The following is a 22261-nucleotide window of genomic DNA, read 5'->3' as shown; positions in this document are numbered from 1 at the left end:
TCATGGAAACAGTATATTTCTTACAATGCAGAACTGTACAGAGAACTGGAATTTACAAAAGTGAATGAGAAGCATGAGAAGCATGTACTTTCCCCTCATATGTGACATAAATCTTCTCTCCCTCAACTTAAAACCATTTTCCCTTGTCCTGCTGTTATCTATCTTTCAAAGAATTGATTTCCCTCTTGTTTGTAGGCTCTCTTAAGGGACTGAAAGGTTGCAATGAGGTCACCCTGCAGCCTTCTTTCCTCCAGGCTGAACAAGCCCAGCCTCCTCTGCCTGTCTTCATAGGAGAGGTGTTCCATCCCCCTGATCATCTTTATGGCTCTCCTCTGGACCCTCTCTAACAGCTCTCTGTCTTTCTTGTACTGGGGGCTTCAGACCTGGACACAGTACTCCAGATGGGGCCTCACAAGAACAGATCAGAGGGGGACAATCACCTCCCTGTCCCCGCTGACCGCCCCGTCCCTGGACCCCTGGAGGAGTTCAAGGCCAGGTTGGATGGGGCCCTGGGCAGACTGGTCTAGTACTAAATGTGGAGGTTGGTGGCCCTGCATGTGGCAAAGGTGCTAAAGATTCATGATCCTTGAGCTCCCTTTCAACCCTGGCCATTCTGTGATTCTGACAGCAGAAGCAAAGCTTCAGAGCACCTCAGCCTGCCTTCTCCTGGTTCAGCCTACAGTCACAGGCAGTATTATGTTTCTGAAGCAGCTGGGAGCCCGTGTGTCATCCTGAGGTCTGTGCTTGCATTTTCCTTTATGTGCTTATGGGTTTGCTCACTTGATGCATCTTGCAGATGGAAAAACTGAATCTAGCAAGAAGCTTTGTGCACTTCTTCACAGAGGCCACCCTTCTGCAGGTGCTGGGTCTTCACTGGGGTGAACCCAACATCTGGCAGGTTCATCCAGTCCGAAGGCTGTTTCTGGACCTGGGGCCTGTGAAAGGTATTATTTCTTCTTATAGCAGTGTCTTCAGAAATGTAAGTGATACCCAAATTCAAGGAAAGACAAGGGATGTGTTTAAGGTGAGCAGAAGTTTATTGGGTAGGATGATTCATGGATTCATGGAAACTGTGATCAGGAATTGCTTGTGCATAACTCTTCCTTGTATGTTCATACAGTTGATAAAAATCCAGAACTGGTTTCAGATGCTCCTCAAGCTGCCTGCCACAGCCCTCAAGAGCAGCTGTAACTGGATTAGTAAGACATGGAAAATATTGCAATGCTGCCTGCATCTGATCTTCTGAGTAATGATTGAAATGCTAATGGCAGGCGCAGAGGAGTAAAGCAGGCTGTAAACTGAAGCAGTTTCTATGAATTTTTACCTTGCATTGGAATTTAAAAGACAGCAACATTCCTGTACTTGGCTTTACTCAAACCTTTTGGCTAAGAGCTGGCATCTGTGCAAGCAGCAGAAATGCAGGTTGGGTATCTCATGCCAGGTCTTGCACAAAGGATGATGTTCCTCTGAGATACCAGGCTTGTCAAGAGCTGAGCACACATTTCTGCTTTTGCCCAGCACTGTTTGGGAGTGCAGGCCTAGCTATCTGTTTGATGATAGCTAATAAAATGCCAGCCACCTAGTAGCACTGTGATGTGATTATGCTGCTGTGAATTTTCAAATTCCATCAAAGTCCTGCTGTGGCTAATGGGAGTGGGCCAGGGGGATTCAGCTGTAAATCAGAAACTAAATCATGGCCAATTCTGGCTGTGGAAAGAACGTCTATTTTAATGTGCAGTGGCTGAACTGCCAAGTCTGAACCAGCTGTGCTGTACAGAGCTACTAGAATGAAAAGCCTCTCTGCATGTTTTTTTTTCTTTCCCTAAAGCTGAAACCACATCTTCCTACCTCAGGTTTGCCTGACTAGTTGCAGAGATTTTGAGTGCCTTCTTAAAAATATTAATGTATTGATAATAAAGGGCAGTTTTCTCCCCTTTGGCAACTTCATACCAACTCAAATATTTTCATCTGTACATCTTAATTGCTTCAGCAATGGGAGTTCTGCCCTCAGCAAAGCAAAAAGAGCTCTCCTTCCTATCTCTGATGGTGCTGGCAGGCGTCAAATCAGTGTAACAAAACTTGGGAAATCTTGAGCATAAACCAGCTCCTCTGTTATTTTCCAGTTAGTAACAAACCAGCCAAGAAATTCGTCCATTGGCATGACTATATGACTGGGAGCCAGGAATTGTTCCTTATTTCAATAACAAGCCAGCTTCCTCTCTGAGCAAATCCTCTTCTATGAGAGCAGCTCAGCTCTTTGGCTGTATCCTTGTTCTGTATGTTGACCTGGTCTTTATTTTTCTTTTCCTGTCTCTCTGTAACTGTAAGGTGACATAGGGCAGCATTATCTCACCGGGAGGTATGCTGACAAGATCCTTGGTGGCTGTATTTGAGTGTGGCTGTTTGTGTTGCATGCACCTGGAAGTTGGGGTTGGAAGGGACCTCTGGAGATCATCCAGTCCAATTCCTCCAGTTAACTGAGGCCACATCTCAGTGAACCTTAGTTATTACAAAAAAAAAAAAATCCAAAAGAAAGAAAGAAACAACAACAACAAACTCCCAAAAACCACAAAACAAAAAACCAGCCAAACAAAAAAACCCCACATTTAGAAGAGCAGACATTTTTGATCTGTTATACATGTACAAACTGAAATACCTTAGATTAAATCCTGGATTTAACTGAGTTGATGGGAAATCTCCTATCCTTCCAATGGAATCATGTGTTTCATCTGCATTTTGTAGAGATCAGTTGTTCTTTACTTCTCAGTGCAGATTTTTGTGGCACACATCACCAGGGTATCTGAACCCTCTTTTTAAAGCTGAAATGGGAAGTTAGTCATGAGATCTGAAATGATTACAAGCCAGATGTTCTGTTCTTTTTTTTCTAGAGAGGGCAGAAGGCAGTTTCTTTAGTATGTTTGTTTTTAGCATGCTGTTTCCTTATGTGAAATACCGTATAGTGTTCTTTTTGTTTTTCCAAAATCCTAGAGTCATAAAAGAATTTTTAAATGGTTAATTTAACTTTACATATATTAAAAAGCCATGTGCCTTAAGATAGCATAGAAGGATTCTGCATCGTCAAGAGGAAAGTAGCTGTTGCAGCAGTGTGCATAATTATGGGGCTGCAGTTTAGTCATCAGTCATAATATGTGTGGATTTCTTGTGAATTCAATACTTATTCCATTTCAGATGTAGAAAGAATTTACATGAAGGATTTAGTTTACTCAGCACAGTAGGGTTTGACCCATCTGAATCTATTAAAAGCTGTTATGTGTCTTGCTGAAGAATAAGGTCCTAACTGGGGATGTGTTTACAGAGTCCTGTAGCTCTGTGCCATTTGGAAAAGTGCTTGGAGGACTGAGTCCTACCGTGGCGTGAAGGTTTAAATGAGACGTCCAGATTTAAATTAAAGAGCTGAGTTTTTCCTGCCAGGATGCACATGCCTGGAACAGTGGACAGAGGATTATACCAACTGCCTATTTGTAATGGGAAAACAGTTTTCTTTTTTAATGTATTACTCATATTAAACTTGGTGGTGTTTTTTTAATCTTCCTCTTTTGGCTGACCCACAGCGGCACAGAAACGAGCATCTCAGTTGTTTGCCTGCAAATGAGTTGTCAGCTTGCTGTAATACTGCTGGCTTGAAATGCGGCTTTCTCTCCTGTATAGAGATGGAAGCTGAGAGGATTCTTCATAAGCAGAGGTGTGGGTGGGAGCTGCTCTGTGCTCTTAAATCCTCATGTCTGAATCTGTGGGTGAAGGATTTTACAGGAGGAGAGGATGCATTTTCAGGCTTAAGGCACAAACAAAATCAAAATTTGGTCATGTGTGCGTTGGTTTCTTGTGTTTATCAGAAACATCTGATACTGCTTGAGATAATAGACTTATAGAATGGAGTGGGTTGGAAGGGACCTTTAAGGGACCTAATTCCAACCCCCTGCTACTATAGGCAGGGACACCTCCCTCTAGACCAGGTTGCTCAAAGCCCCATCCAGCCTGGCCTTGAATGCTTCCAGAGAGGCATTTGCAGCCTCACTGTGGGCAACCTGTTCCAGTGTCTCACCACCCTTACAGTAAAGAATGTCTTCCGAATATCTAGTTTAAATCTACCCTTTTCCAGTTTAAAGCCGTTTCTCCTCATCCTGTTGTTACATGACTCTATAAATGTCTTCCTAGTTTTCCTGTAGGCTTCCCCTTCTCTTTTCGAGGCTGAAAAGCCCCAGCTCTCACAGCCAGTCCTCATAGGGGAGATGCTCCAGCCCTCTGTTCATCTTCATGGTCCTCCTCTGGACCTGCTCCAACAGCTCTGTGTCCTTCTTGTGTTGGAGGCCCCAGATCTGGATGCAGTATTCCAGGTGGGGTCTCACAAGACCAGAGTAGAGGGGCAGAATCACCTCCCTCAACCTGCTGGTCACACTTCTCTTGATGCAACCCAGGATATGATTGGCCTTCTGGGCTGCAAGCACGCATTGCCAGCTGATGTTGAGTCTTTCATCAGTTAACACTTCCAAATTCTTCTCCTCAGGGCTGCTCTCAAGCCATTCTCTGTATCAGTTTTGCATACTGAGGGAGATTCTGAAGTTGTGGCTACTAGCAGTTTGCCTACTGTGGGTTGTGTTCCAATTCCTTTCCTTCCTTCCAACCCCTTTTGCTTATCTCAGTGTAGTTCATAACTGAAATTTTGTAAATGTGCTACGAGGCTTGTGAATAAGGAAGGAAAAACATGAAATTGGTCTTGTGAGTGACTCATTCAATTGTTCTCACTATGTAAATGACAGTGTGTGCCAACCTTTCTCACTGCAAATGCATAAAGAATACCCTGATTCAAAGTAATTACTCTAGACATATTCCATGCTTGCTATTCCTTCCATGGAGTGATATGCTCTTGATCATGATGTGCACATTATACAGTGCTGAAATCCTTGGATTTCACATGGGTGAGGATTCTTTGGAAGAATTACAGGATCTGTTCTTTAAAGTGCAACATAACTCTTAAGGATATATTCTCAGTTTCTGAAGCTTGTCAAATCCACTCAGCTCATTGCTGTTACCTCTCCCACAGGTCATGTTTTTATTCCTTGTGCATTTATGCTATGTACCAACATGGAGGAAAACAGAAGAATTGGACTAAAGGTTGTAAAAAGCTAGTGAAAAGGAGAACTCTGAGAACTGAAAAAAGTCAACCTCAAGCATGAGTGTTATCAAGACAAGTGGCTTGACAAGTCTGCTATAACCTTTTGAAGAAAAAGGAACAGGAACAAAGGATGATTGTTCTCCTTAGTTTTTAGAAAAATGGATAAATGTAGGGAAAGACCATGCAGCAAAGGACAGAGCAGGCGGCAGCAGGAATGCTTTGCGTGGCTTTAGTAAGGAAGTTTAATTGAACACATTGCTGGGAAGTGAATGTCTTTTGTAATTCTTTGAAGCATCTGTGATTTCTTTCACTTTTGTAAGATTTATCTGAAAGGCTGTTCCCTCTTGTCAGTAAAAGGTAAGGACTGATTAACTGCAGAAGATTGCTGTTAAGTTTTCAAGTTCTGTGGTGTCCATACACCATGGTTTGCTTTGCTTTGAGTCATGTGGGAGTTCTGCTTGACAGCTCTGGGCACGGTAATATGGACTGAAAATTTTCTAACTTAGCTTTCCGATACAGCGATAGAATGGTGCTCATTGTCTGATAGTTTTTCTGTTTCATTTTCTTCCCCTCTGTGCTTTGATGGCAATCACGTAGTTGGCCTTTGAGATCTTTGAAGCAATGAAGCAGGGACTGAGAGGCTCATTTCAGCTGAGCACCTTCATGCCATAAATTGGCTGCTCCTGAACAGCATACACCAGCTTACAATGTGCTGTAGGTTCATTTGGCTTCAGTGGACTTATACCAAGAATAAACGTTGCCCTCTCTGTAGTCAAAGCAACCACAGCAGCAAAGTCTAAGGGTGCCCTTAAGGTATTTGAGGTCTGATGGATGGCTGGCACGTACTTAAGTTTAGCTGCTAGAGAAACTAAAACTTCTGGAGGTTAGATAACATTAGGACTAAATGGTGGTACGAGTTGTGAACCAAAAATTGAAGAGGTTGAGGCTTCCAGTAAGCTGAGCTGAGCTTTGATCCACACCTGTGGGTATTGAGGAGCGCCCCAGAGACCAAGTTCCTCTTGCTCAAGAGATGTAATTGCAGTTGCCCTTTTTAGTGACCCAGTGAGGGAGCAGGAAAAAACTCTACGAAATCAGAGTGCCATCAGGTCACAGGAACCAATATCTGGTAGAAAAAACTGTGTCCCTGCCAGAGGGGAACATAATTCCTCACATCCAGTAGGTGGTAGATCTGGTTTTCTTCACAGCTTTTTAAATCCAAGGTCATAATTACTCAATTCTCAGTTTCAGCACAGAGGATCATCTTTTTTGTAATGTCTTGTGCCACTCTGGTGTAGTGGTTATACAGAGATCTCAGCTGGAATCAATAACAAAGGCAAAATTTGGGAAAAGCAACAGGGTGTGTTGCTGCTATTGATCAAAGACTGCAGGGCTGGCTTTAAACACTTTTACTGGCTTTGATCTATCTTCTTCTATTGATTGAACACAGTAGATAAACAACTGTCAGTGCAGCATGAACATTTATTGTGGCTTTTAAGCTGACTAAGGACAGGCTTGAATTAAATATGAGAGTTGAAATGATGGCTTTCTACTAAGTGTGGTATATAGAGAGTATGCTTGCAGCAGCAATACAGTTTTGTTTAAACATGGGGGAAGGAAATTAAATGCTGGCACTCTTTTTATGTTTGAGAAGAATATTAAAAAAGATGCAAAATTGATTACAGGAAATGCCAAGGGTTTTTTCTTTTTAACTGTAGTTATATGCGTAGTCCTGTCTTTTCTTGGCACTTTCTGGGAAATTTGTGTAAATTACTCAAATGTCTTAAAAATGTGGATACAGGTGAGGTTCTGCAGTCAGTTCTAATGATGAGAATAGAAAGCTTTCCACTGACGACTTAGTGCCTTAGATTGGACCCTGGGCAGTCATTGTTGATGTCTGGGAAAGGGTGGGATTGGTTTCTTGGCATTCCCTTCATCTCTGAGGAGGTTCTTTGCATTTCTTGGGGAGACACGGTGATTAAGCTATGCCTTTTCCTTTATAACTGTGTTTAATTTATGTTCTTATACCAAAGCTTCTTGGGAGAGCAGAGAGAAACTGAAAAATGCTGCTTTTTGGGGGAACTTGTTCATATCTTAAATACTGAAAATATTGAGTAATGTTAAGCTTCCTTCTTCCCTTTTCTCCCCTTCTTTTGCCTTTTTACCCTTTGTTTGGGAGGGATTCTGCATTTGATTTCAGTACTGCATTGCTCTTATTGTTGCTTACTGGTTGTATGGGGCAGTAAGGGTTTTCCTTCAAATGGAAGTAGTGGGCTGCATCATAGTATGGAGAATGGGCTGTGTCCTGTCCAAGGAGTGCTGCTTCATGCCAGTCTGCTAACACAGCTGGCACAGAGGGCCTTCTCAAAAACACCTGAAGCTTCTTCAAATTGACTACCATGTATGTTTGCTCTTCTCGCCATGAAACCTTCTGCAAAGCTCGCACTGCCAGTGTATGGAAAAGTTCATTTTCACAAATTAATATTTGACTGTTTCTTCGAATGAAGTGTAGTATCTATGGTCTCCTGAACTCACTGTATGCTTTTCTTTATTTTCAGGATACTGGGGTTGGGAAATCAAGCATCGTTTGTCGATTCGTCCAGGACCACTTTGATCACAATATCAGTCCCACTATTGGGTGAGTACTCTGCATATTATTTTTTATGTATATACACTAATTGTCCTCAATTGAACTCCTTTCTGTACTTTCAAGGTTCTGAACACTGTGTATGTTTTTGTCTCCACTGTGTGTGTGTGTGTGTACACATTTTATTTGTTTATTTATCTTTTGCTGCATGGCTCTATGCTCTCTGATGAAGGGGGCTGACAGCTGTGCCGTGTTTCTCATGGGATTGATGTCTCTTGATATCACTCTTTCTGGAGCAGCCCAGGACCACTCTGTATTTACCTGTATTGTGCATGGCTGTGGCTTCTTTTGCACAGGGTATGGTATTATGCATGTTACACACACACACTCTCTTATATATATTTATAAAAAGGGAGCTCATGTACATGCGAGCTGACTGGGTAACTGTGGTGCATGTACTACTGTTTCCTTTATATGTACCAGAATAAGAAGTAAATCTGTGTAAGTAAATGCTAGTTCCTTCAGTTTTCACAGAAGATTTGAGGCCAAAGCTTGGGTAAACATAGGAATATTTCAGATTCTTATTAACATGAATAGAAAAAGGACCTTATACTCGTTTTGCTGTAACTTTCTAGTAAGTCCTCAAAACCTAAATAATCCTAGGAATAGTTTATTACTGCCCTCAATTTACTTTGTTTTTCTTCACCCAGCTTAAGCTCATCTTAGATCTCTTACACAGAGTCCTTTTCCTTTTTTTCTGTCAAGAGCTTCCGACATGAGATGATGCACGGATCATAGAACTTTAGGGTTAAGATCACTTTAGTTCCCACTGGTCAGTAAGGTATCAAATCTGATCCTTGGAGCTTAAAATTAAAGAAAAAAAAAAAAAAAAAGGTTATGATCTGCACAATGACCAGGACAGCCCACAGGTGAGTGAGAGGTTGAAAAGTCGTAGGGAAATTCTAACATCTCTATGTTGTGTGTGCTGTCAGGCTGCACTTCAAGGTTGACATGCATGTTCCCAGGTGAGGATGTGCTTTCACTTAGGTTTGGGATGTGTCACATTGTCCCTATTTTTGAAGAGCACAGGATAAAGCAATTTAAACAGAGTATACTTAATTCACACCTGCTCTTCATAAAAACTGCCAAGCTTCTGCATTTCAGGCCATCAAAAACAGATTAGTCCTAGTAGATGATTTTAATTCTGAAAATCTGTTCTTTCAACATCCTAAGGACAAATATGCCGAGTCCAGCCTTATAGAGAGAACTTTGAAATTCTGCATCTTTTATGGGAAAGTTAATATATAATGTTCAGAAAAGAGTAACTTGGGTGAAAAGGCTTAGCTTGTTTGTGCGTTAGAGCTGTCTTAAATCTTCTGTGAAGGATTGGTCTTGTTTGTTTAGTGGTGTTTGGAGGGTGGGAAGATTTCTTCAAAATTTATGCCTTTGAATGCATGAAGGAGTCTCAGCTGGATGTTGCATGTTGAAGTTCCAGGGCTATTCTGGACTTTTAGATGTAGTAAATACAGAAAAACAGGCAGAGAGGAGGGAAGCAAGGAAGCATGTAATGAATAACATTACCGGTTGAAGGAAGCTTATTGGCAGTGAAGGAATTGATGGGAACTTGAGTAGTTCCTCACTTCATCACCAGTCTTTTTCCCCAAGTAGTTGTTGCTAAGTAAATATCTTCTGCTCAAATTGATTAAAAAATCCCTTTAATTCTCATAGTTGCGATAACAGGAAAAATATTTTTCTAGTTGAGGATTAAAATGTGATTAAAAGACTAGCTTGCATACACTAGGTAGTGCTCATCTGTGTAGGACGACTGTGGATAAGCTTTTTGTTATTTTCTCTGAATTAATCAGTGTTTTAAAGTATACAGCCCTTACAATCCGCGATAGCTACTGAGGCTCTGAATTTCCTGTTTTTGGAACTGTAAAATGTTGCTTAATACTTAGAGAAGAAGGATGATATCTGAAAGTTTCCATGATCTGCACAATGACCAGGACAGCCCACAGCTGAGTGGGAGCTGAAAATAACCAAAGTAAATGCTGCTGCTGCTGTTATTGTTGTTTCCCTTACTTAATGCTGCATTTCATACAGAAATATTGTTAAATTCAAGGAATTTGCAGGTGGCTGTAGAGGGAAACTCTTGTATACCATTCTCAGAGTTGTTTTGTTCAGTCTTATATCGTTTGGTGTACTTTGGTGCTTTTGTAATGACAGTGCATTGTATCTAATGCATCTTTATGAGCTGAGGAAAGATGTTTCCACAGCAGAAATTGCTCAGTGGAGTCTAGATAGGATGGGGGCAGGGGAATCTACCAGTTTGGCAGTCTCTTCTGGCCAGCTTTTGATTCAAATGCTGAAATATAGGAAAAGCGTAAAAAAAAACAAAAAACTTTAATCTTGTTTCCTAAAAGAAGAAAAATCACACTGAAACCATAGGCAAATTCTATCTCCTACAAAAAATAAAAAGTAGGAAGCAGCTTCAAAGATTTCTCTTTGTGGGGGAAAGCTTTTCTCAATTTGTTACCATGTGTATTTCAGCAGGTGGCTTGTCTGTTCCCTAGTGCTTAAATCACCTGTGCACATGGCTAGCCTCCTAGATTGGACTGAAAATTTGTGTATTTCTTGCCTGATGTGATGACTGCTGTTCTCAGGTCTGTATCACCAAGATGGAGACAGATGGCATCAGGAGTTGAGAGAGAGTGGAAGGAGCATTTGTGTTCCCATGCCAATGCACGTGAGCCCTCTGAATCTCAGGGGCATTCTGCTTTTTTAAAAATAGAAATAAAGATATTGTATACTTAATCTGGCAGAGGGAGCCTTTCACTTCTGTAGGCGTTTTATGAAGGTTTTAGAGTTTCCCTGCATGCAGTCTAACAAAGCAGAACTGGTCAAAGTCGGTAGGTTTTTATTTGTTGTCACTTATGTTACAAATTTCTATTGCTTCCTGCTCTTAGCTGTAAATGATATCTGGCTCCTTTTCTTTTCAGAGCATCCTTCATGACTAAAACTGTGCCTTGTGGGAATGAGCTTCATAAATTTCTGATCTGGGATACAGCTGGCCAGGAGCGGGTGAGTGTTACTCTGCAATGCATGTTTGTTGTCCTTATCTCTTTAATGCATTTATGCACTTTTTTTTAATAAAAAGTTTTTGTCTTCAGAAGACTTTGCAAGTGTGTATCTGTTGAATCTTTGCAAGGCTCTGCAAAGCAGATTGTTGTCAATTGCTATTAAGTATGTTCACATTTCACATCTGGGGAAAGTGCAGAGGCAAACTGACCATACATCGACTTAAAAGGAAGCCACGGATTTCAGCTCTGGTTTCATGATCAAGCTGTGTGGATGTGGCCCGTGTCCATGCTCTGATCACTTAAAGCAGCCTTGCTATGGCTTAGACCATGCCTGAGAACTGGGCAGTCCTTCTGTGGTATTCCCCAGTTCCTGTGTGGAAGCTTTCATGAATAATGGAAAGTGCTTGGCTGAGCTAACACTGACTCCAAGGCTGTCCTTAGCTGGGGCACTGAACGTAGGCACAGGTTGTGTCTGCTAATGTTTTTGAAACTAGCACTGGCATCCTGAACCACATCGGATTTGCATCTTCATTGGTTTTTTTGCTTTGTGGGTTTTTTCTGTGTGTGTGTGTCATGTGAATTGCTTAAATTAAATAGCTTTTCCTTTGGCTTTTCATAATCGAATTCTTGGGCAATCGTTCACATTGATTGTATATATGGCTGTCTGGTCTTTCGTTTCTCTTAATAACCTTAATGGCAGTGGTATTTAGTTAGAGGCTGGCTGTAGAGTTCTCTTAATATATGGCCACATTTGACTTGGGAGATTTGAAAGAAATGGAAAAATATGTATTTTGAAAGATATTTGAAAACATGCTTTAAACTTTCTTACGAAATTCCACAGTTTCTCTTCCTAAAAAAATGTAGCTATGCTCATGGTAGGGTGAGGTAGAGGGAGATGCTTGTACAAACTGCAGTGTCAGTGTGCTGCATCATGCTGCGTTCTCCAAACCCAGCACTTGAATTGCAGACAATAAAGATTCTTGCAACTGAATGCAGGAAATGCTTTTGTTTACAATGCGTAGATAACATGAAATGTGCCTGGTGAAATCTGTTGACTCTTAGCATTTCAGTATGTTATTTATGATGGGAACAGGGATCAATTAAAACAATAATTAACAGCATCATCTATTCCTTTGAACCTTATTTGTTCCATTTCTGCATAGCCTGGAATTGAACAACATATTGCAAGAGTGTGTGTGGAGTTTCAGTGGCCAGAGGTAGTCAAGGTTCAGGTTTTTTTTTCCCATGGTTTGTCTTTGCTTGTTCTTTCTCTGTCTTCTCTCTACTGCTTCACTCTTTTTTTTTTTTTTTTTTTCCCTCCCTTGTAGCTCTTTGGCCCATAAATATAGAATTATAGAATATCCTGACTTGGAAGGGATTCTCAAGATTCGTTGAGTCCAATTCATGGCTCCCCATAGACTACCCAAAATTAAACCCTATGTCTGAGGGCAGTATCCAGTGGTTCTTGGTCTCTGGCAGCTCAGTGCCACAACCACTGCCCTGGGGTAGCCTGTTCCATGCCCACCACCTTCTGGTGAAAAATCTTTTCCTAACCTCCAACCTGACCCTCCCCTGACACAGCTCCATGGCATTCCTTTGGGTCCTGTCACTGTCACCAGTCTCTTCAGGGCCACCTGCCTGATGTAACTCTGTTTACTGTAACTCTCTGAGCCAGTTGTTCACTCTTCACATTATGTACTTTGTGTAAAACGTGATTATTGAAATTTAGTTATAAATATTAAGTCTATATGAGAAAGATTAGGATCTTAAAGTATGTAAAATATATTAGTTTTTTTAAGTAGATGAATAATAATAAGTAGTATTTACGAAACTAGTTAATGCATTATTTGAGTCAGGAAATCTGTGATTGATCTCTGACTCTCGGATATGAGATCTGTCCTTCCCACCCAGTCCCTTATGTTTCCTCTCAAATTTTTTTTTTCTGAACATCTGCTTTCCTTTCTTTTTTCTAACAATGATGAGCAGTGACAGCCAGAAATATTTAAATGTCTTACAGATGAGTTATGTTAAGTGTTGTCATGCGTAATAATGAATAATAACCTCTGTCTCTTTCATTTTCACAATGTATTCCCAAACCCTCTACTAGGCTTCTTGAAATCTGGGCTGATAAATGATGTTTGGTGTTGAGCGCTTGTTACTAAGGCAGTTGAGTTTCCCAATTTGTCCATGTTGTCCTGGGTAGTTGTCCTGGAACATCCCCATTTAACAAGTAAACAAATGGTGCTTCTCAGTAGCTTATTGATTTTAATTTGAAACTCTCACTACTTTGTTATCATCATTTTGGTCCTTCTGATCTGTTCTTCAGGAACACGTCACCTGCCATATCAATTTATACCTAATGATCCTCTGAATAACAGCATTGATCCAAGTTTCCAATTTCTGACAGACTGCTGTCTTTCATAATTTGCTAATAAATGTATCCCAAGTGGTGTTTCTGCTTTGAGACCTGTTGTCCTTCCCTTGTTCTCTGTGGTTTTGTTGAGCGTGTATGTTCCAGTGATAAAGTCTGGGAGTTTCGTCAGTGCTCCTACTGATAACTCTGTTTAGAACTTCCTGCTCTTTGAACATTGTGTCCATTTGGCTTTGTTCTCCAAAGTGCAAGGCCAAACATAGGACACACGTGTACTTGTTCTGGATATGGGCACACTGTACTTCCCCCAGATGTGCCAGCTGTTGCTGTGTCTGCATGCTGTGCACCTCCTGGCCACCCTCTTGCAGTTGGAAGAACCTGGAAATTATGTGGCTCTTTCTGAAAAAGTCATGTTGAAGAAGCACAGACGAGAAAAAAGCAAGCTGGAAGTGCTCAGCACCCCCTTGAGGCATTAGATCAACTTTCAGATATGCATTTGTCACTTGTCAATCCTTTAGAAATGTTGGTCCTTACTGATTTTAAAAGCTTGTTGTAATACCTGGGTTTATTCAAGAAATATGAACATGCAGACTGACCAGCCAGAGCTTGGTCATGAAGAGCAGGTACAGTGTGGATATTAGGTATCTACTTTTATTTCTTTTGTGACAGGACACTTAGAATCATAGGCAGAGTCAAGAATTGCCATTTTACGGGAATATTGAGCAGATATAATTCCTGCACAATGGTATTAATACAGCAGAAAGTGGGAATCAAAAGAATTTATGTGCTAGTGTTGATGGGAACAAATGCTCAGCACTGTTCCTAGAGGAGAACTGGGGAAGGCATGTGGCTTTCCTGCAGCATTTTCTGTGGATAATATGTATTGTAGTTGATTGAAAAAGGAGAAAGCTTTTGCTAATCCTGTTATCTTGTTTCTTCTTTTCCCTTTCTTAAGTAGGCAGAGCCTTAAACAGTCAGCACGCTTAACGAAATCCCTCAGCCTGTCTGTGTCTAAGTGCTGGTCTCTGCAGACCCAGTTGAATGCTGTTGCTATGTTTTCAAATGAGCTCACTTACTCTGTTTGCAGACTGTCACCTTCCCTCTGCCTCTGTTCTTCAGATGTCATTTTTTTCCCATCTTTTCCCTATCAGATTTAAATTGTTGATGTGGACTTCAGGAATTAAATTCATGACAATTACATTATTGTTAGCAAAGACTCCCTTCCTTAAGAAGGAACTCTTTGCAAGTTAGCTAACGATGTTTTTATTAGCATGTATTTTAGTTCATGATGCCCTAAGTAGCTTCTAATTACAATGCTTTGTCTGAATACTTTGGATGGCTGCCAGCTTTCCATTTTGCTAGCTGAGGAATACTATAGCAAATAGTTAGGGAGCCTGAGGGCTATGTTTCTAGGGCAGGAAAATTTCTCTCTGTCCTTTTCAGATTTACTTCTTTCTTTTTTTTTTTTTTTTAACTGCTCAGTTTCCAGGCAAGGACTGGCAAAGGTATGTGTAGCAATTCATAACCCTCTCTTTTGTGAGTGACAGTAGTTGCTCTGGTGATTTGAAGGTAGTGTCACAAGGTAAGATATAGAAGTGCTCCTTGATAGGAGAGCTGCTTTACCTCATTTTTCCTGAGCTGGAAATTAGATGTTGGAACTAAACTGAGATAGTGGATTTCTGCTCTTTAAAGAAAAGGGGAGGCAGGGTACCTTGCTGTTGGTACCACAAAATCATGAGAAATTGGTCCAGCTGTGACATCCTGCTGCATCCTAGGAGGATTTCTCTCCAGTAACAAAACCCTGGAGCTCAGTGTGTTGCTGGAGCTGGCCATGCTGTGTGGACACGATTTCAGATGGGGACAGGTCAGCAGTTATTAGCACCATGTGCACTACCAACCCAACACCAAGCTTCTGGATGTTTCCACTGAAACCAAACTATTCTGAGAGGAGGTTACAGCACGTGTCAGTGGTTTCAGTTACTTCTGCAGCGAAGGCATCACCTGAATTTTATTCTACAGCTTTATACTGTGATGGTACTCTGCAGTGTGGAGATGATTTCCTACACATGTTGTAAGATCATCCCCATGGTAAGCAACTGCCAGAGTGCTGCAAAGTTCAAAAGGTGATTTGGCAGTGCATGCGTGTAAGAGCACAAATGGCACTGGAACGAGTGAGCAAATATATTAATTTTTATCTTTTTTAGGATGAACATACAGCAAGGTTAAGTTGGTGCATGCAGACATATTTCTTAAGCTTCAACAATGTGTAGTCTGAGCACAAGCCATGTGGTGTCTTTGCACGTTGTGCTTAATGACTGTAAACTTCTGAAGAGCTCTACACAACTCATTTCTGTGATGTGCTGTGATTTTTTTTTTTTGTTTGTTTGTTTGCTTTCTTGAAATATCTTCAAAAAAATTATCCTAAAATGTTGGCATTTTTCCCTCCTCCCTTTTGGAGTTCTTAGATATCTAAGAAAAATGCTCCTTCTTTTGCTAAATCTTCATCAATTTAACTAGCAAAAAGACCAGGAGCTCAGGGGCAGACATGTCTTATGTGACTTACTGAGCTTGCAGATCCTGAGATTTCTTGTATATCCTTACAGGGATAGCATCTGACTGATGTATTTTTTTTTCCTTTTTCTTTTTATAGCCTTTGTGAAACGATGAGAAAACCTGTACGTTTTCAAGCTTTCTTCTCAGTCTTGAATCATGGCAGCAAAACCTACTCAAGGTTATAAAATGCCAAGTCATATCTGATAGTGGCATTCATGCAGAGCATTTTTCCATTCACTCTTTGCCAGCTGAGAATGTCAGGAATTTTTTATCCCTCCCTTTGCTGCTTATGCGAGAAGCTTATGTTTCAGGATGATCTGTTTGACACTTATGGTTCATTGCCTTTGCTTCTCTCCATACCTGGGATTTTCTGTTTCTTGGCAGATACTGCCTTGAAAATGATTTAAAAAAAAAAAAAAAAAGGCATTAAATGCCTATAAATACCTATAGATGTGTGCTGTTAATGGTGCACAGACTGCTGCAATGGGCTTGTGCAGTGTGCATTGAGAGCAGCCAGGGAACCAGGGTCCTGGCCACTCAGCTGCATGTATGTAATTAGAATCAAAGAGCAGCTTCTCAAAAGTGGGAATGAAATCTAGTCAAATGATTGTAGCAGTTTTGTGCTGATACCTACCTGCAGATGCTTGAAAAGAGCATGTGGGAAACACAGTCTAAATTCAGCCCTTAATGTGAGGTGTGCAGTACCTGGAGAGCACTGGTTCTGCTTGTGCTGTGCATCCTTACCCTTATGGCTATGCAGAAGGGCAAAATTGTAATCCTTTTACAGCAAGAGCGAGTGATGCTCTTTACAGACCAGGATGCAATCCAGAGGAGAGGCTGAGTATTTTCTGGTTTTTTTGGTTTTTTTTTTTTTTATTTGTGGAGTTTGGAGGAGGCAGCCTGGTGGCAGTGAGCCAGCGCTGGGGTGTAGCGCTCCAGGATGATGCAAAGAGCTGCAGATGTGAATTATTGCTCTTTGGTGTTCCTGGCAGACTGAGTGAAGCCAAGCTGTCTTCAGCAGGATTTGTCAGCCTTGTTATAAATAGGCAGGAACAGTAGGGGTTTTTTTTTGTTTTTTTTTTTCTCCTATATTCATTTGGCCTCTCTTTTTCTTTCTAAACCAACGTTACACAAGACATGGTTAAGAGACTTTCACTGCCACAGCTTGGGTGTGATTTATGTTATGCTCCCTTTGTAATTTTTCTTCTAAGTATTCCAATATAGATACTTTGTGGGTTTTTCTTCTTCCCCATTCTGTGCAGTTAGTACAGCGGAAATGTAAAAAGCATTTCCTAAAACCAAATATACGCTTCTCCACAATGAGATACACAGGAAATACAAAGCAGAAGGGCTTTCATGGAAAAAGTCGCCGAGCTTTTAACTAGGTGATGAATTCCTTAATACCTTCTTGCTTCCATTTCCTGCCCTTTGCAGAACTTCAGTGAGATGGCTGGATCTAAGGTTGCAAAATCTCCCCAAACTCCTGGAATTTGGTTATGCAGAACTTGCATTTGCATCGCTTAAGACTGAATTCATGGTGCAGGGCTGCGTGGTGCACTCTCTACAGATTCTGACAGAAAAAGGAGACCTGATTTTAAAAGAAATTTCTTAACACTTGCTTAGCCTCATAGCTTCTTCCTTACAGAGGGAAGGTGGTGAACCACAAATGCAAAGGGAATGCATTGGTAGAGAACAGTGTGAATGCAAAGGTGCTCTGATACCAGCTGAGCTTCTAATTAATATTTATGTGACTCGCTCTAAGGGGAAGAGTCATAAAGACTGTCCAAAACTACTCAAGTTATGAATTTTTTTCTTTAGCATGTATACGGTAAAATAGGTTCCTTGCTTATATTTTGAATGGCCCGTTTATCCTGGTTATAGCTGTTGAATTGAAACATGCCCCTACAATATGACTGTTGTATTGGCAGCATCAGTGACCTCACCCTCACAAGTTGTTACCGAATCCTGCAAGAGTTTTTCAAGCTACTGTGTGACAGATCGGATTTTCCTGTGTGCTACCTTGGCACTCTGGTGCAAATTGGCAACGTTTTTGTAGTTGCTAAATGAGAGGTACAGGACTTCTAAATTTCCCTGTTGGGTGAGCTACTAAGGATGGTTTGGTCATCGTAAAGACAGGAGGTATTCCCAGTGCCCAAAAGGGATGCTGGCATTCGACCCTGCCTTCCTCGTGTACCTCATCTTTGGACCAGAAGAGCCTGGTTTAAAGGACTGGCAAAGCAGAAGACTGCTCAGAATTGATCTTTCAGGTAAAGGGAAGCGTTGATGCTTGAATTCTTGAATTTTAGTCATTCGAGCTAGATATTCAGAATTTGAGTAGTTGCAGCCCTCAGCTTTCAGGTAGCTCTTCCTGAGAAACAGAGTTGTTCTCGTTCCAAATCCTGAACTGCTCCTGTTTCTCTTAATTTTCTTGGGAATTTCTGGATACAGAAATATCAAGCTATGAAATCAAGGTTATAGACATTGTAATTTTCTAATACGAAAGCTGATCTCATGAGATTTAATTTTGTGGCTGCTTTTTTGCGTGACACTTGTTTTGGGGCTTCTGTCCCACATTTGGTCCTTGGCAGGTAAGAAATGTGCACGTTAGTATTTTGTATCTCTTTAATTAATTTTGTGTGTCTCTTTTTCTTCTTCTTCTTCGGGTAATTAGGCCAGAAAAACGTTCAAGACGACTTTGCTTTTGGGCAGTGAAACTAAAAAAAGAAAGGGTGACAGGGAAGCATTCAATGAACCTAGTTATCTGCTTCATATTTTTACTGCTTTGTTTGTAACCTTTGAAAATCCATGCTGATAAAACACGTTTGTTAAGAGAATCTTTTATTAGTTGATCAAAACGATCCCCAGTTAGAATTTTTTCAGTGCCTGTTGATTTATTCAGTGCTGCAAATATAATTTTCCTTCTTTTATTGAGAATACAGTGATTCGTTATGACTGGGGCACAATATATCATGATACTTGTTATTAGACTATATGAAAGTAATCACAAAGAGGATATAATTTTTGTTTTATTTGATAGGTAATCTGTACTGTAATAACTGATGCTAGCTGTTTCTAGTGTACCTTGGTGTTTTTTTTTTCTCACAGACTTCAAGAAGTTGCATGAAGGTATATTGAAATACCATTTTTGGTCACTTTTTCCTATGTAAAATACAAGATGCTGAGTGTCTAGTTTACCCAAATATGAATATGAACTTTTATCCTGGATGAAATCAATAATAACATTTAAAAAACAACAAACAAACAAACAAAAACCTGTCCAAATATGGATGATGTATTTTCTCTTCTTAAAATGCCTTATAGCTAGGTTCTTACCGTAAAACAATGGAAGAGGAAATAACTGTCCTGCTGGCTGAGCAAGTAAATAGATTTTCAGCACTGTAGAGCAGGGAAGTCAAACCTTCCTTGCCAACAACTCTACTGAACCTCAGAACCTTTCATAGGAAATTGCCTTTCTGAACTCTCACACTGTTGTCTTGCCCACCTGTTTTGCAAGCTTGTAAGAAGCTGGAATATTTGAACAGATTACTTTGTCTTAAACAGCAGAGGAACTGCATTCCTTTTTGTGCTGCACCTCTTCGTGCCAGTTTCTGTTTCTTGACACAAGGAAGGGCTCAGCTGACTTAATCTGGTCTTGCTGCTACTGGAATGCAGCACACTGTTAAGTGATTAATTAATCTCCTAAGAGGTTTCAAAAGAGGTTTTTCTTGTTTCTGCTTTTTACCTTCTCGTTACATTAGGGACGTGGGTTAGTGGGCATGGTGGTGGTGGGTCAGTGGTTGGACTAAATAATTTTAGTGGTCTTTTCCAAACTTCATGTGATTCTGTGATTATAGGAGGAAGAGAAGAGTGAGTCTGATTGTGAGACAGAGAGCACAGAGCAGTTTTGCAAGCATAGAGCTACTTAAGTGTGACCTAAACCAGTGTCAATCTGTCTTCTAGTGCTCCTGTCCTTCCTCCTTTTTCTCTGCCATGCTTTTCTGCCCCTTCCTTTTGGCTCAGCCTGGGGTTAACTTAATGAACAACAGACTGGTTTAGGAACCCAGCTAAAACTTAATCCTACCAAAAAATCGCTAGGTTGCATCCTGGTTCCATTTAAAATGTACTTGTCCAGAATCCAGTGAAAGATGCCTGCTTTTCTGCATGTTTTGTAAATTTATAGGGCTAACACTGCTAATATTCTTCAGTGAAACAGCTATTATGAGAAGTGTTCTTGTCACCCGTTCAAAAGAAAATGGGCTGAAATTCCCAAGAAGTGGTGCAGCTTCCTGATGTGTACCTTCTGGGCCAGTGTTGGAGGAATCTGAAACATAGGATCTTCACTGCCTGGCTCCTGCGAAGTATGATTACTGCTCTCTGAGAGCCTTTTGTAAATTTGTGAATACCTTGTCACCTAGATTAAAACCACATCCATGTGTGTTGGAAATATGTAATGTGAAAAATTTATTTTCCCAGAAGTTTACAGGCTGGGATCTATGTGCAGTGAAAGATGAGATTTAACTCCCACAGTTAAGCTCCCTACTTTTCAGGGAATTTCAATACAATACACTGGAGATTTCTGTAGTGAGTTGGAGGTATAAAAATTCTGGAAAGCACCTACTGCATTAAGTTTGTAAGGAGTGATGCTACAATCTAAAGCCCAGCAAATGGGCATCTACCCAAATCCCTCAGGATCTTAGCTGATCCCTTTCCTTTAGACCTGGCTTCTTGATGGATTCCTCGCTTCTTTTCTCAGCCTCCTTTCCTGCTCTTTTCTCATATCAATGAATGATTTCACCTGCATTGCTCCCCAGTACATTTCAGCCCTCGGCCATCTGTCACACTGACTGTGCTCGCGTCCTTTCTCTTGGTAAGGGAAGGCACTGACCTTGGGATGGGCGTGTGGTCTGTGAACAGCTTACACACTGGCAAATGGCCTGGTCTCAGATTCTTACAAATAACTTGGTTCTTCTATTGTGTGTGAAACAGCATGAAGCATGGAGCTCATGTTCTTGGCTGTAGGTCTAAGTGCTCAGCCTGGAGCTACAGTTTTAAGAGGTTTGTGGCAGATGGATCTGTGCAAAGGCACTGGAAGACATACCTTGCCCTAATAACACAGCTGATTTAGGAGCTGGCCTCAGTTACTGGCTGCAGTTTTGTATGCAGCTCCTACAAATCCCTTTCTTTACACACAAAAATCTTCAGTATAGCTCTGTAAGCCTAAGTGTGTTTTCTGAGAAGGCTTATTTTTGCTTTACTTAAGAATAGCTTTAGGTGAATCAGCAGTAAAAATTCTTGACTTCCTTTCTCTATGTCATTATAAGCTGCAATTCTATATCAGCTGCTTAGTCATGGTTAATTATGAAAATTACACTGTTCATTGGCAAGCTGTTGTTACAATAATATTTATTGCCTACTTTTTTTTTTTTTTGAAAGGAGGTCTGACTTGAAACAAAAAGCTGAGGAGTAACATTAGCTTCAAATGGCAAGAACCCATGTTTTTCACACTGCTATGGGTTAGCTAAGCGTGGCTGTTGCTCGTAGTTTTTCTAATAAGTCACTTATCTGATTTTTGCAGCGTTATTGTAAACCTCAATCCCAAGCTGAATTCAGCCTGTTAAAAATTGAGAGCAAAACACTGGGCCTTGCCAGCATATGGGATGTGTGTGCTGTCAGGTGAGGCCTGCAAAAGTAGGGGATTTTCATGTCAAAGCTTCTCCTCAATCTGTGCACTGTAATGGAGAAGATGCATAGAGCCCATAGTGCTGTTCACGTAAATCCAGCAGGATATGAAGAGCATCAGGAGAAAAAGGAGGACTGACTCATTAATTTGGTGGGATTTAAGGCAAATTAGAGACTGGCAACTGCTACAGAGGACTATAGTGGGTGAAAGTCTGTAGTCCAGCCATTACACGTCTTTGTGATTTGACAAAGTGTGATATTCTGATTTATTCATGGTGTTTTATCCTTTTTTTGGGGGGGTTATGTTTTAACAGTTTCATTCCTTGGCTCCAATGTACTACAGAGGTTCAGCAGCAGCTGTGATAGTTTATGATATCACCAAACAGGTAAGACTTCTGACACAGTTTTCGCTTGTGGTAACTTCTCTGCTTGGGCAGCTCAAGTTTGGGATGAAACTCACAACTTGAGAAGTAGTTACATGTTAATGCCAGCAGGGTTTATATGCTTCTGCAGTTTGTGCAGATCTGGACAGAGGTGTCTGCCTGCCTGAAGAAATAAGTATTAACTTCTGCTGTGATGTTTAGACTTTGTCCAGATGAAAGTTTGGAGGCTTGCATGTTGGAGAAGTTTTATTTCCCTGTCTGTTTAGACAGGGAAATACCCTGTGATACTATTCCCTCCCATCACCTGTGGCTGAGAGTTGTAGCTACCGTAGCACAGTGGCACTTCTCCCCTTTGCTCATTTGCTAAGATGAAAAATGAATTAAGCTTGACTGATGCTTATTTGTAACTTATGTCTTATGGTTGATCTTGCAGTGTGTTATAAGGATAGAACTTAGTTTTATCAGCCTTTTTCCAAA

At 40.8% G+C, this 22261-nt stretch overlaps 1 protein-coding gene across 3 annotated transcripts in view; it reads left to right on the top strand.

The window, feature by feature from the left end:
• RAB31 (RAB31, member RAS oncogene family) overlaps nucleotides 1–22261 on the top strand; it is a 59963-nt gene that overhangs the window by 18205 nt on the left and 19497 nt on the right. For all 3 annotated transcript variants that reach the window (XM_031588972.2, XM_090137361.1, XM_031588971.2), the window contains exons 2-4: nucleotides 7690–7769; nucleotides 10718–10799; nucleotides 21716–21787. In XM_031588972.2, coding sequence (XP_031444832.1) covers nucleotides 7690–7769; nucleotides 10718–10799; nucleotides 21716–21787 — 234 coding nt within the window. The remainder of the gene's footprint in view (nucleotides 1–7689; nucleotides 7770–10717; nucleotides 10800–21715; nucleotides 21788–22261) is intronic.

Source organism: Phasianus colchicus, chromosome 3 (assembly GCF_987193195.1).
Source record: "Phasianus colchicus chromosome 3, bPhaCol1.hap1.1, whole genome shotgun sequence".
Classification (NCBI taxonomy): Eukaryota; Metazoa; Chordata; class Aves; order Galliformes; family Phasianidae; genus Phasianus; species Phasianus colchicus.
This window is presented reverse-complemented; position numbering and strand designations above follow the sequence as displayed.